Source organism: Tasmannia lanceolata, unplaced genomic scaffold (assembly GCF_043159265.1).
Source record: "Tasmannia lanceolata isolate RefF3 unplaced genomic scaffold, GAP_Taslan_0.1 ptg000037l, whole genome shotgun sequence".
NCBI classification, from domain to species: Eukaryota; Viridiplantae; Streptophyta; class Magnoliopsida; order Canellales; family Winteraceae; genus Tasmannia; species Tasmannia lanceolata.
Window position 1 is genome coordinate 10,259,370 of NW_027518714.1, and position 15,790 is coordinate 10,275,159.

The 15,790-nt window shown below is 40.7% G+C and overlaps 2 protein-coding genes across 2 annotated transcripts in view; both read left to right on the forward strand.

Moving 5' to 3' along the window:
- The window catches only part of RTL2 (RNAse THREE-like protein 2), a 61,932-nt gene that overhangs the window by 42,281 nt on the left and 3,861 nt on the right, over positions 1 to 15,790 (forward strand). The window lies entirely within an intron of this gene.
- On the forward strand, positions 8,455 to 10,811 carry LOC143862371 (uncharacterized). Its single transcript, XM_077373410.1, has 3 exons — positions 8,455 to 9,918; positions 10,004 to 10,296; positions 10,379 to 10,811. The coding sequence occupies exon 1, from the start codon at positions 8,542 to 8,544 to the stop codon at positions 9,637 to 9,639; it is 1,098 nt and encodes a 365-aa protein (XP_077229525.1). The 5' UTR covers positions 8,455 to 8,541; the 3' UTR covers positions 9,640 to 9,918; positions 10,004 to 10,296; positions 10,379 to 10,811.

Below are 15,790 nucleotides of genomic sequence, written 5' to 3' on the forward strand. Positions count from 1 at the left end.
CTATTGATTTGCATCTCGGAGGCAGATTTGCTAACTCGTAAGTGTTATTTGACCTAATATATTCTATTTTATTATTAATAGATTATTTTTCTGAAATTTACATCCTTGGAAGGCATAGAAAAGGTTGGGTCATCCTCTAATAAGAAGGTACAGAAGTTAGAGTCGTTCTTAATAGCTTTCTCTTCTCTTGAAATTCTTCTAAGTGTCAAATCTACGTTATCTTCTTTCCACTAGAAGAACAATCTTTCTTTTCTCTTGAAATTCTTCCAAGTGTCAAATCTAGGTTAGTTTCTTTCCACTAGAAGAACAATCTGATCGTTTGATGCAACTTTAGTTTTAGATATTAGGGTTTGATCTAGATAGGATGTTTTGAGAGGAAACACATCCTCAAAAAATCATGCATCTCTAAACTCTTATATATTGCTTACATTGATGGAGTTGCTTTCAGATTTTACAATTAGAAATCTATAAGTTGCATTGTTCTCTGGATATCCTGTGAATACACAGTGCATTGGGTTATGTCTTAATTTTGTTTTCTTAGAGGTAGGCCTACTTTAGTAAAATACTCCTACACTTTAAGCTATTTAATGTTTGGTTTTCTGCCTTTTCGTAACTTGAATGAAGTTTCATTCTAATTCTTATAGGGTATTTTGTTTAGTATGTACCATGCAGTGTAACGACCCGGAACAACACCAAGTCGCTACAGGAAAAGAAACCTGTCAAAAACCATCACTTTTTTTTGAAACATAAGGGAAAAAGATCCAACATTTAATTCTAATCTACTAGATACCACATCCACATTTATTATTCCAACTTAAAACACCAATCCACGGTAAAAGTTTTTCAACAACTCTCAAAGTTAAGACATCCATAAAATAAAAGCTAGAAGAAGGATGTCGTAGTCTGTCATCGACACATGACGCGATCCTCATCCTTGCGAACACCCCTTTAGGCCACTCCAACAGCATTGGCCTCTCCATCCACTGTCGCAAATCCTGTAGTCTAAATAGGCATTAGAAAAAGCAGGGTCTTCTAGCGACTTAAACAAGTATTAGCAAGCAATAATATAATTAGATCCAGCAACACAGTTTCTTAAAGAGTACAACAGTCTAAGACAGGAATAAGGGGAAATCATGAGCGTAAATACGACAATATTAGTGAGAGGAAAATATGAATAGTGTACAGTGTGTGAATGAAGTGTCATGGGACGGCTACCCAAGGTCCTCCAGGCCCTCAACGGCCTATTATGTTTGCCCCCACGACATTCCACTCCCCCGTCCATAGGCTAGGAAGCACGGGTACTCTCCTGGGGCTCCTGCACCCATACCCGACACGTATGGGGTGCGGGTACGCCCCGGGTATGTCTTGGGTACGTACCCCATTTTAAAAAGAAAAAAAAACCAATTTTGGTTGTTGAGTGCATGTCAGGTGCGCACCCACGCGTACCCGACACGTCCTGCTTCTTCCTGCTGCTTCTCTTTCCTCTCCTGTACTTCTCTCTCCTTTCCTGTACTCGGTATTTACATGTAAACCATTTAAGTAAATGGCATTTACTTAAGATTTACATGTAAATAACGGAATACCCCCCATTTGGATGTATTAAAAATAGTTTCAAAGCCCAATTCTAAAAGGAAAAAAAGTCAACTCTCCTGTTCTAGTACAAAATTCAAAGAAAAAGGGTCGGGGTCAGAAATTTAACTTTCTTAACTTCCAAACGGTGGGGCATTTTTCAAAATTTAAAAATTCATAAAATCTATCGTGTCCAAACATTATTAAATCCCAAAAGTCCGGTAAAAAAAATCTCATAATTTGGTCTCAAAAATTATTCATCTTGTCAGGCACTGGTTAACACACTGGCGTCAGACTTTTTTTTCTAATGAATGATGTATTGATGCCTCATGTTATGAAATATGGAACTTAATCACTTATGAAATGAAGAGTAATATTAGAATTTTCCATTTTAGTGATGTTATTGTTATTTGATTGCTCTACAATTATTTTTAAATTTTTTTATAAATATATAATAAAATATTAAAATATATTATTATATTCGGCGTACCTGAACGTACCCGCACCTGGTTTTTTTTTTGGGCAAATCACGTACCCGTGCCTCATAGTCCATAGGTAGTGGTCGTGTGGGTCTTGTTTACGACGTGACATGCCGCGTTAGGGATCTTGTCCCCTCAGATGCATTACCAACGGGAGGCTGCGCACGCTGCTCGTGTTAGATTTTAGACTTAAGAGTACTCGGATGGCATCGATGGCCACCCATTTACCCCCATCTAATTTTGCCCATGCAAGTCATTATTATTTTCAATTTAGTAATCATTTCTTTCTCTTTTTTTTTTGAGAAATAAAGCCTGATGTCATGCAAGTGATACAATGTTTGCCTTTCTTTCAATGGAACTAACAGGTTACAACTTTAGCATGCCTTAGGTATAAACAAAAGATGAATAAACAGAAACAAGATATAATATTGTTAGAATAAGCCTATGGGCATTCTAGTAATTGTACTTTCCCTTTCAATATATAAATAAATTAGTGAGGGGGAGACAACCCTAACACACTTTTCTCTCTCTTTATCTTTCTCGTAACATGGTATCAGAGTCCTAGGGTTTTTGATCCCTAGGGATCACCATCAGCCTCCACCTTCTTCATCTCCATTCCTAACCCTAATCCCATCTCTCTCTTTCCCTTGGACCATCTCCCTCCTTCCCTTGGGTTTCCCCATCCGCGCCTCACCCGACCCCATCTGCCCCTCCCTGCCACCTTTGTCCCTTACCCCCCTCCTGCGACCCCACACCCACTGGGTTTCCCCAACCCCGCGACACCATCCTCCCCACCCGACCCCCTCTGTTCCCCCCCCCCCCCCCCTTACGCCTCCTGCAACACCCTCATCCCCACCCGATCCCCTCTGTTCCTCACCCCCCGCGACACCCCGCCTCCCTCCCTCCCTCCCTCACGACACCCACTGGTGTCTCCGCCCCTCCTCGCGACCATCCTGAACCCCCTCCCGCCACTTTATGGACTCCCTTCCACCCCCACGACATCTTCTACGTTTTCCTCCTCTGTTCTCAAACCCTAACCTTAGTTTCCACTACTCTTCTTAATTAGACTTTCATGTACTGATCTCGGTCAGTTCTCTCACTTTCTCTTCTCGGATTCGCCCCGTCTTCGCTATGTCTCCATCTCTGTCCTTATCTGTGGCCCGTGGCACCAGGCAATGAGTCGTTGTTTTGATTAGTTGGTTTGTCCATACCTCTTTTTTCCCTCTTTCTAGCCGTTGGTTGTTGGTCTTTCAGTTCTCTCGTCAATTGCTGTCCTTGCGGATCCCTCTCTCGGCATGACCATAGAAGTCCATGCCACTCCTCCACCTTCGGCTACATCTTCCTCTTCTCCTCCTACCTTGGCACCTGTGGAGGGTTCTTACTCACAGCTGAAAATTGCCAATTTTGATGGAACCAACTACTTACCCTGGAAAGTTGCAGTTGAGACATACCTCCTTGGACGAGTTAAGGTCAATTTTCTTTGTCAGGATCCCCCTCTGCTCAAGGACCCTTCGTATACTCGCTGGGAACATGAAGATGCCTTGATTCGTAGTCTTCTCTGGCAGAGCATGACCCCTGCCATTTACATTCGTAGTCTTCTCTGGTAGAGCATGACCCCTGCCATTTCCTCCACCATGATACTCCTCTCGACTGCCAAGGAGATCTGGGATCACAATGCCTTGACCTATTCTGGAGTTGAGAACCTCACCCGTATCTGTGTCACTTATTCTGAGTGGATGCGTCTACGTTGTGGTGACATGTCTCTTAAGACTCATTATGGGCAGTTTATTTCCTTATGTCAGCAGCTTGACATCTTCATGCCCTTCACTTTTGATGTTAATCTTCTCCGCAAGTAGCGAGAACAAATTTGAGTGGTGCACTACCTTGAGAGCCTAGGTCCGGAGTTTATCCATCTACGTCATCAGATTATCTGGTTGAGCAACATTCCGTCGTTGCGTGGGGCCTATTCTCGTGCACAACAGTGCCTTGACGAGTCTCCATCACGGCTTCCCTCTGATAGTTCGGCTCTAGCGGCATATGATGGTGGTGGTGGTGGTTTTCAGCCACCCAGAGGAGGCGATTCTTTTTCCAGAGCTCGTGGCCGTGGCGGCAGCCGTGTTGGTAGTGGATGTGGCCGTCCTTATTGTACCCACTGCCAACGTGATGGCCACCAGATCGAGACTTGCTATACGCTTCATCCAGTGGTTCGCCCACCTTGATCAGCTCATCTCACCACAGCTGGCCCTTCTGACATAGTGACTTTTGCTCCTGGTTCTACCTCTGTTGATGAGTCCTTCAGTTTTACGAGGGTGGATTATGAGGAGTTACAGCGGTTTCGATAGAGTCTCATCCACTACAGGCTTTGCTCAGTCAGGTACCTTACTCTCTAGCTCAGGGTTCTAGATCATTGACTCATGAGCCTCAAATCATATGACTGGTAACTCATCTCAGCTCTCTTCGTTTCGCTCATTTCTATCTGATTTTCAGTTTATTACTCTAGCTGATGGTTCCACTACTTCCATTTATGTTATTGACACCACTCGTCTTTCACCTCATCTGCCCCTATCATCTGTATTATGTGTCCCTAAGTCTCCCTTCACTTTACTTTCTGTGAGTCAACTTACGAAGAATCTTGCTTGCTCTATCTCAATTTTCCCTTATTATTGTGTATTTCAGGATCTTTCGACTAGGATGGCGATTGGATCGGGACGTGAGGTGGATAGCCTTTACTGCCTTGACTGCAGTCCTTCTTCTACTGCTTTACATAGTTCCGTGGATGCCTTTCAGTGGCACCATCGACTTGGTCACCCATCACTTCAGCGCCTCTGGCAGACATCTTTAGTTCTTGCTTCGGTTTCTTATTTTCAGTGTGCTTCTTGTGAACTCAGAAAGCATCAAAGAGTGTCTTTCCCTTTCCCGGGTCGTTAGTCGAGTCGATAGTGAGTTTTAGTTGGTTCATTCGGATGTATGGGGACCTTCTAGGGTTGCGTCAAATAATGGATTCAAGTTTTTTATTGTCTTTATTGATGATTTTTCACGTATGACATGGGTGTATTTACTGAAGGACCGCTCTCATGTCTTTTCTGCATTTAAAACTTTCCGTGTTGAAATAAAGAATCAATTTGGTTGTAGTCTTAAATGTCTTTGTACCGATAACGCTCGTGAGTTTTTCTCTGCTACTCATGGTTTTCAGGACGACCTCTCCTCATGGTAGTACACATCAATCCTCTTGTGCGTACACATCGCAACATAATGGTGTATCTAAAAGAAAATTGCGCTATCTATCTCTCCTCTCATGGTATTACACATCAATCCTCTTGTGGGTACACATCGCAACATAACGGTGTAGCCGAAACAAAATTGCGCTATCTCCTTGAGGTGGCACGTACTCTACTCTTTCAGATGCAGGTTCCTAAATCTTTTTGGGGGGAACCCATTCTTATTGCATGTTTCCTGGCAAATCGTCTTCTATGTTGAATGGCGTTTTTCCATATCACACATTATACCCACAGCAGGAACCTTTTCCCCTTACGCCCCGTGTCTTTGGTTGTGTCTGCTTTGTTCATCATTTGGGTCATGGTCGCAATAAACTTGATCCTCGGTCCGAACGATGTGTCTTTTTGGGCTACTCTCGTACCCAGAAAGGATATCGCTGCTACAGTCCCTGTCTGCGTCGGTGGTTTGTATCGGCCGATGTTACATTATTTGAGTCCGAACCTAAGTTATCAATTCCGTTCCGTTCCGGCCGGAACGCACCGGAATTCTGGTTCCGGTTCGGATTCCGAAACGGAATGCCTATATCTTCCGTTCTGGTTTGGATTCCGGTCGTTCCGGCAGGAATTCCGGCGGAATCTGGAATTCCGTGTGGAATGGGCGAAACCTCCCATTCCGGCTGGAAAGTTGGAAAAAAATTAAAAAAATTCTAAAAAATTTGAGAAATGCCCTTATGGCGTTGGGGAGTGTATTTTACAAATTTACCCTCGTTTTATGACCGTGGGGTGCTGTTGGGAGGGTTATTTTCGTCTTTTTGCAAAAAATTCCAAAAAGTTCTAAAAAATTCACTATACCCACTGATTTTTTTCTTCATATTTTTAACTTTTTTTTTAAAAATTTCCCTCACCGGAGCGGAACGAAAAAATTTCAACGAAACGCTGAACGAAACAGTCGAAACACCGAAATGTTCCGTTCCAGTAGCCAAAACGGAACGGCGACCGGAACAGAATTTATGACTTAGGTCCGAACCCTTCTTCGGTTCTGGTTTTGTCCCTACCTCCTCCAGGTTGGAGCCTGAGGTGTCCATTTCTCTTCCTCTACTTCCAGACATTACTCTGGCATCTTTACCATCCACTTTTGACTGCCCTCCTGGTCAAGTAGACCCCTGTGTTCCCAGAGCGGATCCTCCACCTATTAAGTTTCAATATCAACGTCGTCAGCAGCAAGCACGGGAGCCTTTAGCGCACCCGGACAAATTGTCTTCACAGGCAGAGATCCCCTTACCCTCTACTCAGGTATCTTCCACCCAGTGTTATTAAAATCGTACGATTATCGCAAATCGTACGATTCAAATCGAATCGTATGCAAAACGATTTGAATCGGTCCCTTGAATCGATTTTAGATTGAATCGTACGATACACACTTGAATCGTACGATTCAAGTGAATCGTGCGATTCAATTTAAGCATGTATTTTTTGGAAAATAGTGGGCCCCACAGCGCAACTTAAAGCCCCAAAATCGTGTTTTTTTTCTCCCTCTTACGAGACCTTTGCTTTCTTCTCGACGAGTTAGGGTTTGCAGAAACCCTCTACCGTCGACTTAGGGTTTGCAAAAACCCCTCCTCCGTACGGTCCTCCTCCTCCTCCTCCTCCGAAGAAGACCAGGTACGTTTTTTTTCTCCTCTTCCTCTGCTCCTCATTTCTGCTTTTTCTCTTCTTTTCTTTTTCATTTTTGCTCCTCATTTTTTTTTCTTCTCTTCCTCCGTACGGTCCTCCCTTCCCCTTCTTTTCTTTTTCATTTTTGCACCTTTTGTTTTGGATTTTGAGAACCGATTGGACTCCAATCAGCTCTTAAAATCCAAAAACGAATAGGGCTGGCTGACCCTCTGTTTCTTTTATAAATGGAATGGGTTCTGTTTTTTTTTTTTTTGGTTTTGAGAACTAATTTGGAGTCCAAAACTGATTATCAGACCCAAATTTACGTTTAATTTTGGGCCAAATAATCTGTTATGGACTCTCAATCTGTTTTCAAAATCCAAAACAAACATACCATTAATTTTGAGATCAAAATTATCATTTTTTGTAACTATTTTTGGGGCTATGTTTGTTTTGAATTTTGAGAACTGATTTTGTGTTATCTGACCCAAATTTATGTTTAATTTTGGGCCAATAAACTGTTATGGACTCACAATCTGATCTTACAATCAGTTCTTAAACTTTATGGGATTTTAGGCCCTGTTTGGATTGTTTGAAAGTCAGTTCTAAAAAGTTTATTGTAATCGAAACAGGGCCTTAGGCTCTATTTGTTTTGGATGTTGATAACTGATTTCGAGTCCTAAACTGATTATTAGAGCCAAATTTATGTTTAAATTTGGGTCAAATAACATGTTATGGACTCACAATCTGTTCACAAAATCCAACAGAAACAGACCCTTAAATTTGATTGTATTTTGTTGGTCAAATTTGTTTCTTTTGGATTTTGAGAACTGATTTAGAGTCCAAAACTGATTAGGCTCTGTTTGTTTTGGATTTTGAGAACCGATAGGACTCCAATCACTTCTTAAAATCCAAAACAAACAGAGCCCTTAATTTTGAGGTCAAAATCTTTAGTATTGGATTGCACTGGGGCTATTTGATTGCTTTAATGTGTTGTTGTTGCATGTTGGATTGGTTTAATGTGGGACTATAAGGCTATTTTTCCTTTTGTCATCTATTTTTATTTCAGGCATTGGATTTACAAGTTTGTATTTCCTTGAGAAGTTTGAAGTGTAGTATAAAGAAAGATGGTTAAGGCTAGAGAAGTCGATGTGACATGGGAGCATTGTACGACGGCCGTTCCCAATAACAAGACAAGATTACGATGTAATTATTGTGGGAAAGAGTATTCTGGAGGTGTATTTAGAATGAAGCATCATTTGGGACGTACAAAACAGAATGTAGCTGCTTGTACACAAAATCCGGATGACGTTGTTGATAAATTTAAGTTACTATTGAAGGAAAATGAAGAAGAAAAGGAGAAAAGAGATGATGCAAAGTATGATGTGGGGCGGCCGGACTTCTATTATCAAGATAGAGAGGAAATAGAGAATGCACGTGTTGCTAGTGGGAAGAGGAAAATGGATGATTTTGTGGTAAGAGAGGACAAAAAAACCGGCAAGCAAGCAACTATCAATCAAATTTGGAAAAAAGGGGATAGGGATAAAGTTTGCCAAAACATAACAAGGTTCTTTTACTCGAATGCATTGTCTTTCAACCTTGTTAAATGCCCGTTTTTTGACGCCATGGTTGAATCCATAACCCATTTTGGACATGGATTAAAAGTCCCAAGCTACCATGAGATGAGGAATACATTCCTTAAAAGTGAAGTAGAGAACATAGAGTCTATGATGGATGAATATAAGAAAGAATGGAAGAAGACGGGTTGCATGCTTATATCAGATGGTTGGACGGATGGGGTGAATGGATCCATTACTAATTTCTTGGTTAATAGTCCAAAGGGGACAGTTTTTTTGAGATCAGTAGATATCTCTGATATCTCAAAAAATGCAAATAACTTGTTTGCTCTACTTGATTCGGTTGTGGAAGAAGTGGGAGAGGAAAATGTAGTCCAAGTTATCACGGATAGTGCGGCTGCATATGTGAGAGCAGGGGAGTTGTTAATGGAGAAGAGGAAAAAATTAATTTGGTCTCCCTGTGCAGCTCATTGCATAGATTTGATGCTTGAAGACATTGGAAAATTACCAACCCATGCAGTGACCATTGCAAAGGCCAGGATGATCACAGTATACATTTACAATCATAGTTGGATTTTGCATCTAATGCGTAAGCATACGAAAGGGGAATTGACAAGGCCAGCTGTGACACGTTTTGCAACTTGCTTCCTGACATTGAAGAGTCTAAGAGAGAGAAAGGCGGGCTTGATGCAGATGTTTGCCTCGGATGATTGGCAAAAAAGCCCATATTCCAAAAAAGCCGATGGGAGCAAGATATGCGGAATTGTGTTGGGCGATTCCACATTTTGGCCCAGTGTGTATTATTGTTTGAAATGCACATCCCCATTGGTGAAAGTCCTACGCTTAGTAGATTTAGATGAGAGGCCTGCCATGGGGTACATTTATGAGGCAATGGACCGAGCCAAAGAAGCCATTGCAAAGAATTTGGGCAACATAAAGAAGAAATATGAGCAAATTTGGAATATCATTGATGAACGTTGGGACAGGCAACTTTATAGGCCCTTGCACGCAGCGGGTTACTTTTTAAATCCGCGGTTTCAGTATGAGACTTCAAATGACGTGGACATTGAAATTAAGGTGGGGCTATTGGATTGCTTAGAAAGAATGGTTCCAAGTTCAAAAGAGAGGGTGTTAATTGGTAACTAAATTGATAAGTTCAAGAAAGCAGAGGGTCTCTTTGGACGGGAAATGTCAAAGTTAATGAGGAAAGAACAGTTACTCGGTAAATTCTTTAACTAAAAATTTTTAATTGAATTCTTATCTTATGTATTTAGAAATTATCATAATTATTTTTTGGAAAAATAGGTTTATGGTGGGACGCCTTTGGAGATGAATGTCCCGAGTTGCAAAAATTTTAAAATTTGAATTGAAAGCCTGATGTGTAGTGCTAGCGGTTGCGAGCGCAACTGGAGCACATTTGAGCAGGTAAATGTTAGTAAGTCTACTTTTTTTATTCATATCTTTTTATTTGTATTCCTTTAATTTTTATTATTAACTTTTTTTATTTTAGATACATTCAAAAAGAAGAAACCGACTCGAACAAAAGAGGATGAATGCACTTGTTTTTGTCAAATACAATCTTCAACTTCGAGTTCGCAATTCAAAGAGGAAGGACAACAAAGGATTTGATCCTATTTCGTTATCTAACATGGACTCGGACGATGAGTGGATAACGGAAAAATGATGGACCTGTGCTTCCAGAAGACACGACTTGGTTGGATATGGGTGAATGTTTTGTGGAAGAAGCTACAGGAGATGAGACAGGCGCCGGCTCCAGCCATGCGCCTCAACAAAAGAAAAGACGTAAGTTATTTGTAATTTCTTTTCTTAGTAATAAAGAGTTAAAGACATGATTTATTGATATTCATTCTTGTAAATGTAACAGGCGTTAGAAACCTCAACAAAAGGAAGGACAAGCGCCAATTGCAAGATGAAGAAGAATTTGGTTCTGCTTCCGACACAGATGATGGAGATGAGGGTGTTAATATTGAGGGAAGAACTACCGATGCCGATGACGAAGATAATGATGAGGATGTGAATGGGATCGACGACATCCACGATCTATATTTTATACAATCATGATATGTTTCATGTTTTGTTTTGTGGTTCATATGTGAGACTTTAAGTTTTTTTTATCTTTTTGAGATCGTTATAGAGATAATGAATGGATTTTGCCATTTTGGTAATGAATGGTTAATTAATTTTAATCATGACAATCGGTTAAGTGGTTATCAAGCATTTTATGTTATTTATTTTAATGGTTTTGAATGGAAAATTGATAATTACTCTTTTTATTCTTATTTATAATTTTTTCCTTTTTTTTTATATATAAATCTGAAAAATCTTACGATTTACGATTCGATACGATTCGACCCCTCTTACGATTTACGATACGATTCCGATTTTCAGAACATTGCCTCCACCCCTTCTCCTGTAGTGTATCTGACTCACCTATTGCTTCGCGTACTCGTTTTCATTCTACTGCACACCCTATATCTCAGTTTGTTTGCTATGATCGTCTAACTCCTACTTTCAAATGTTGTGCTCTCTATGTCTTCTGTTGTGTTACCAGAGTCTTTGGATGAGGCTCTAAATCACCCAGGGTAGCGGGCTGCCATGGACCTTGAGATGGGTGCTCTACATTCTAACCTGACGCGGGATCTAGTTTCTCTACCTGCTGGTGCTCAACCTGTTGGTTGCCATTGGGTGTTCTCCATTAAATATCTGCCTGATGGTATTGTTGAGCGACTGAAGGCTTGTCTCGTTGCTAAGGGGTACACTCAGACTTTTGGTGTTGATTACAATGAGACATTTTCTCCAGTTCCGAAGATACCTTCAGTTCGTGTTCGCCTGTCTCTTGCAGTCAATAATGGCTGGCATCTTCACCAGTTAGATGTGAAGAATGCCTTTCTGCATGGCGACCTCTTTGAAGAGGTGTATATGGAGCAACCTCCAGGGTATGTTGCTCAGGGGGAGTTGGCCTCTTCTGTCTGTCGCCTCAGTAAATCCTTATATGGGTTGAAGTAGTCTCCACGTGCATGGTTTGGCAGATTTAGTGAGGCAGTTACGAGGTTTGGCCTGAAACAGTGTGTTGTGGATCATTCATTATTCAGTCATCAGTCCTCAGCAGGATGCATTATGCTGATTGTATATGTCGATGATATCATTATTACAGGTAGTAACTCAGTCGGAATTCAGAAACTGAAGGCTTTCTTACAAAAAGAGTTTGTTACAAAGGACTTGGGACGTCTTAGATATTTCCTTGGGATAGAAGTGGCATATTCCTCTAGTGGCTTATCTCTACCACAGAGAAAGTATGTTTTGGATTTGTTGGAGGAAACATGAAACCTTGGTGTGAAACCTGTGTCTGCACCTATGGATGCCAATGTAAAACTAGTTCCAGAAGAGGGTGACTTGTTGGAGGATTCTGGTAGGTATAGAAGGCTTGTGGGCAAGCTCATATACCTTACTGTTACTCGTCCTGATATATCCTATGCCGTTGGAGTGGTCAGTCAGTCCTTGACCTCTGTTCGTACTTCACACTGGAGTGTAGTAGTTCAAATCCTCAAATATCTAAAGGGTGCACCATGAAAGGGCTTATTATTCAAACGATATAGTCATATGCGAATTGAGGGGTTCTCTGATGCTGATTGGGCTAGATCTCCTGCCGATAGGAGATCGACTACCGGGTATTGTACTTTTGTGGGAGGCAACCTAGTTTCATGGAAAAGCAAAAAGCAGGACGTCATTGCAAAGTCAAGTGCTGAGGCAGAATACAGAGCAATGGCACATACTAGTACAGATAATATCTGGTTGAGATCACTCATGTCTGAGATTGGTATTGTGTTTCCTTCATCTTCACAGTTGTATTGTGACAACAAGGCTGCCATCTATATTGCGACGAATCCAGTCTTCCATGAGCGAACAAAACATAGCGAAATCGACTGTCATTTCATTTGTCAAAGAATTCAGAAAGGGGAGATATGTATTGTATTCCCTCGTTCTCCATAACAATTGGCTGATATGTTCACAAAACCATTGAATAAAGCAAAGTTGAGTGACATTTGTATAACTTATACATTCCAGCTTGAGGGGGAGTGTTAGAACAAGCCTATAGGCATTCTAGTAATTGTACTTTGCCTTTCAATATATAAATAAATTAGTGAGGGGGAGACAGCCCTAACTCACTTTTCTCTCTCTCTATCTTTCTCGTAACAAATATCTCTACAAAGTTAGGCATCCATCCATGAGAAATAGTGTTACATACATAAATCCTTTATTGAAAATCATACGACAGTAAGTCTGGCTGTCACCTGCCTTTTCAAACCTGAGATGGGAGAGAAAATCGGAAGGGCCTCTAAGTGAGAGTGGGAAGAGACCAACCTAAAGGCGAGGAGTCACACACACTAAGCTGCACACACTATATTTTAGAACCGACGAAAACCATTCAACGTCTATATACCCATAGAATTGATGAAAGCCATTTATAGGTGCTGACCAAATATCATTGAATATATATAGGAAAGTTTTTCTAGTCGGCCGACTAGAGAAGCTTCTCTAGTCCGCCGGCCAAAAAACACTGTGTGCCCATATTATTTGGATAATCCAAAACATTCATTTGATAGGCCATGGCATAGATCGGGTGTGCCCAAAAAATCAGATACATAGGATCATCCTAAACCTTTGATTTGTGGAGGTTAAAAATGGACAGATTTGTGGAGTTTATACGCGTCCATTTTAACCTCCATAAATCAAAGGGTTAGGATGATCCTATGGAGATGATTTTTTAGGAACATCTTATCTATGTCAGGGCCCATCAAATGAATGCTTTGGATCATCAAAACAACGTGGGGTCACTGTGTTTTTAACCTCCACTGTCCATTTTTAACCTCCACAAATCGAAGGGCTAGGATGATCCTATGGAGCTGATTTTTTGGGCACACCCTATCTATGATAGGGCCCATCAAATGAATGCTTTGGATCATCCAAACAACATGGGCCCACTGTGTTTTTGGTCGGCGGACTAGAGAAGCTTCTCTAGTCGGCCGACTAGAAAAACTTTCCTCATATATATATATATATATATATATATATGAGAAAACGGTTCCTACACATATGTGTTGAGAGTTCTCTACACACTAGCTTAAAATACAGTGGGGGCCCACATTGTTTGGGTGATCCAAGCCATCCATTTTAAAGGCCCTCACATAGATAGGGTGTCTACAAAAAATCAGATCCATAGGATCATCCCAACCCTACGATTTGTGGAGGTAAAATGGATGTCTTTAAACCTTCACAAATTAGTCCATTTTTTGACTCCACAGTTCGAATGGTTAGGATGATCCTATGGATCTGATTTTTTGTGGACACCCTATCTATGTGAGGGCCTTAAAATGAATGGTTTGGATCACCCAAATAATGTGGGTCCCCCACTGTATTTTAAGCTAGTGTGTAGATAACTTATCTACACATATGTGTAGGAACCGTTTTCTCTCTCTCTCTCTCTGTCTCTCTCTCTCTCTCTCTGTATATATATATATATATATATATATATATATAGAGAGAGAGAGAGAGAGAGAGAGAGGAAATAGTTCCTGCGCTCGAGTGCTGGAAACATGGTGGGCCCACATTTTTTGGGTCATCCTAAGCATTCATTTGAAAGGCCCCATCATGTATGGGGTTTGTACCAAAAATCAGCTCCATTGGATCAACCTAACCCTTCCATTTGTGGGGTGAAAAAAATGGGCAGATTTGTGGACAAACAATATCCGTCCATTTTCTCACTCACAAATGGATACCTTAAGATGATCCAATGGAGCCGAGTTTTGGTACACACCGCATCCATGATGGGGCCTTTCAAATGAATGCTTAGGATCAGCCAAAAAATGTGGGCCCGCCCTTATTTCCTGCACTCGAGCGCAGATAAGCTATCTGAGCTCGAGCGCAGGAACTGTTTACTCATATATATATATATATATATATATATATATATATGAGTAAACAATTCCTGCACATATGTGTAGAGAGTTCTCTACACACTAGCTTAAAATACAGAGGGGGCCCACATTGTTTGGGTGATCCAAGCCATCCATTTTTAAGGCCCTCACATAGATAGGGTGTCCACAAAAAATCAGATCCATAGGATCATCCCAACCCTATGATTTGTGGAGGTAAAATGGATGTCTTTAAACCTTCACAAATTAGTCCATTTTTTGCCTCCACAGTTCGAATGGTTAGGATGATCCTATGGATCTGATTTTTTGTGGACACCCTATCTATGTGAGGGCCTTAAAAATGAATGGTTTGGATCACCCAAATAATGTGGCCCCCACTGTATTTTAAGCTAGTGTGTAGGAACTGTTTTCTCTCTCTCTCTCTCTCTCTCTCTCTCTCTCTATATATATATATATATATATATATATATATATATATATATATATATATATATATATATATATATATATATATATGAGGAAAGTGTCTCTAGTCTCTCCCCTAGATAAGCTTATCTACTCCTCCCTTTAAAAAAACACAGTGGGCCCACGCTGTTTGGATGATCCAAAGCATTCATTTGATAGGTCCTAACATAGATAGGGTGTGCCCAAAAAATCAGCACCAAAGGGTCATCCTAGAACTTCATTTTGTTGGGCACACCGTGTCCAAAATGGACGCATATAAACATGGATGTTTATATGTGTCCAAAATGGGTACCACAAGGCATCATATATATGGAAATGATGTTTGCGCCAAGGTGTTTCGATAAACAAGCGCTCCACTTGTTTGTCGTGTAGTATTTAAAGGGAATTCAGAGGATATTACAGTTCTCAAAAAGCTCTTTAAACCCTTTAAATACTACACGACAAACAAGTGGAACGCATGTGTATATATATATATATATATATATATATATATATATATATATATATATATATATATATAGAGAGAGAGAGAGAGAGAGAGAGAGATATGAGGTGGCGCTTAAAAACATAAGGGGCCCACTTTGTTTGGGGTAATCCAAACCACTCATTTGAAAGGCCCTTAGATGGATATGGTGCCTACAAAAAATCAGGTCCATAGGATCATCCTAACCCTTCCACTTGTGGAGGTAAAAAATGGGCATATTTATGGGGGTTTATACCCATCCATTTCAACCTCCACAAATGGAAGGGTTAGGATGATCCTATGAAGTTTGATTTTTTGGGCACACCTTATCTATGTGAGGGCCTATCAAATGAATGCTTTGGATCATCCAAACAAAGTGGGACCCTTATGTTTTTAAGCTCCACCTCATATAAGC

Bases quoted from the DNA above. Each gene is read 5' to 3' on its own strand.
- LOC143862371 (XM_077373410.1), top strand. From the start codon at position 8,542: ATGGTTGAATCCATAACCCATTTTGGACATGGATTAAAAGTCCCAAGC.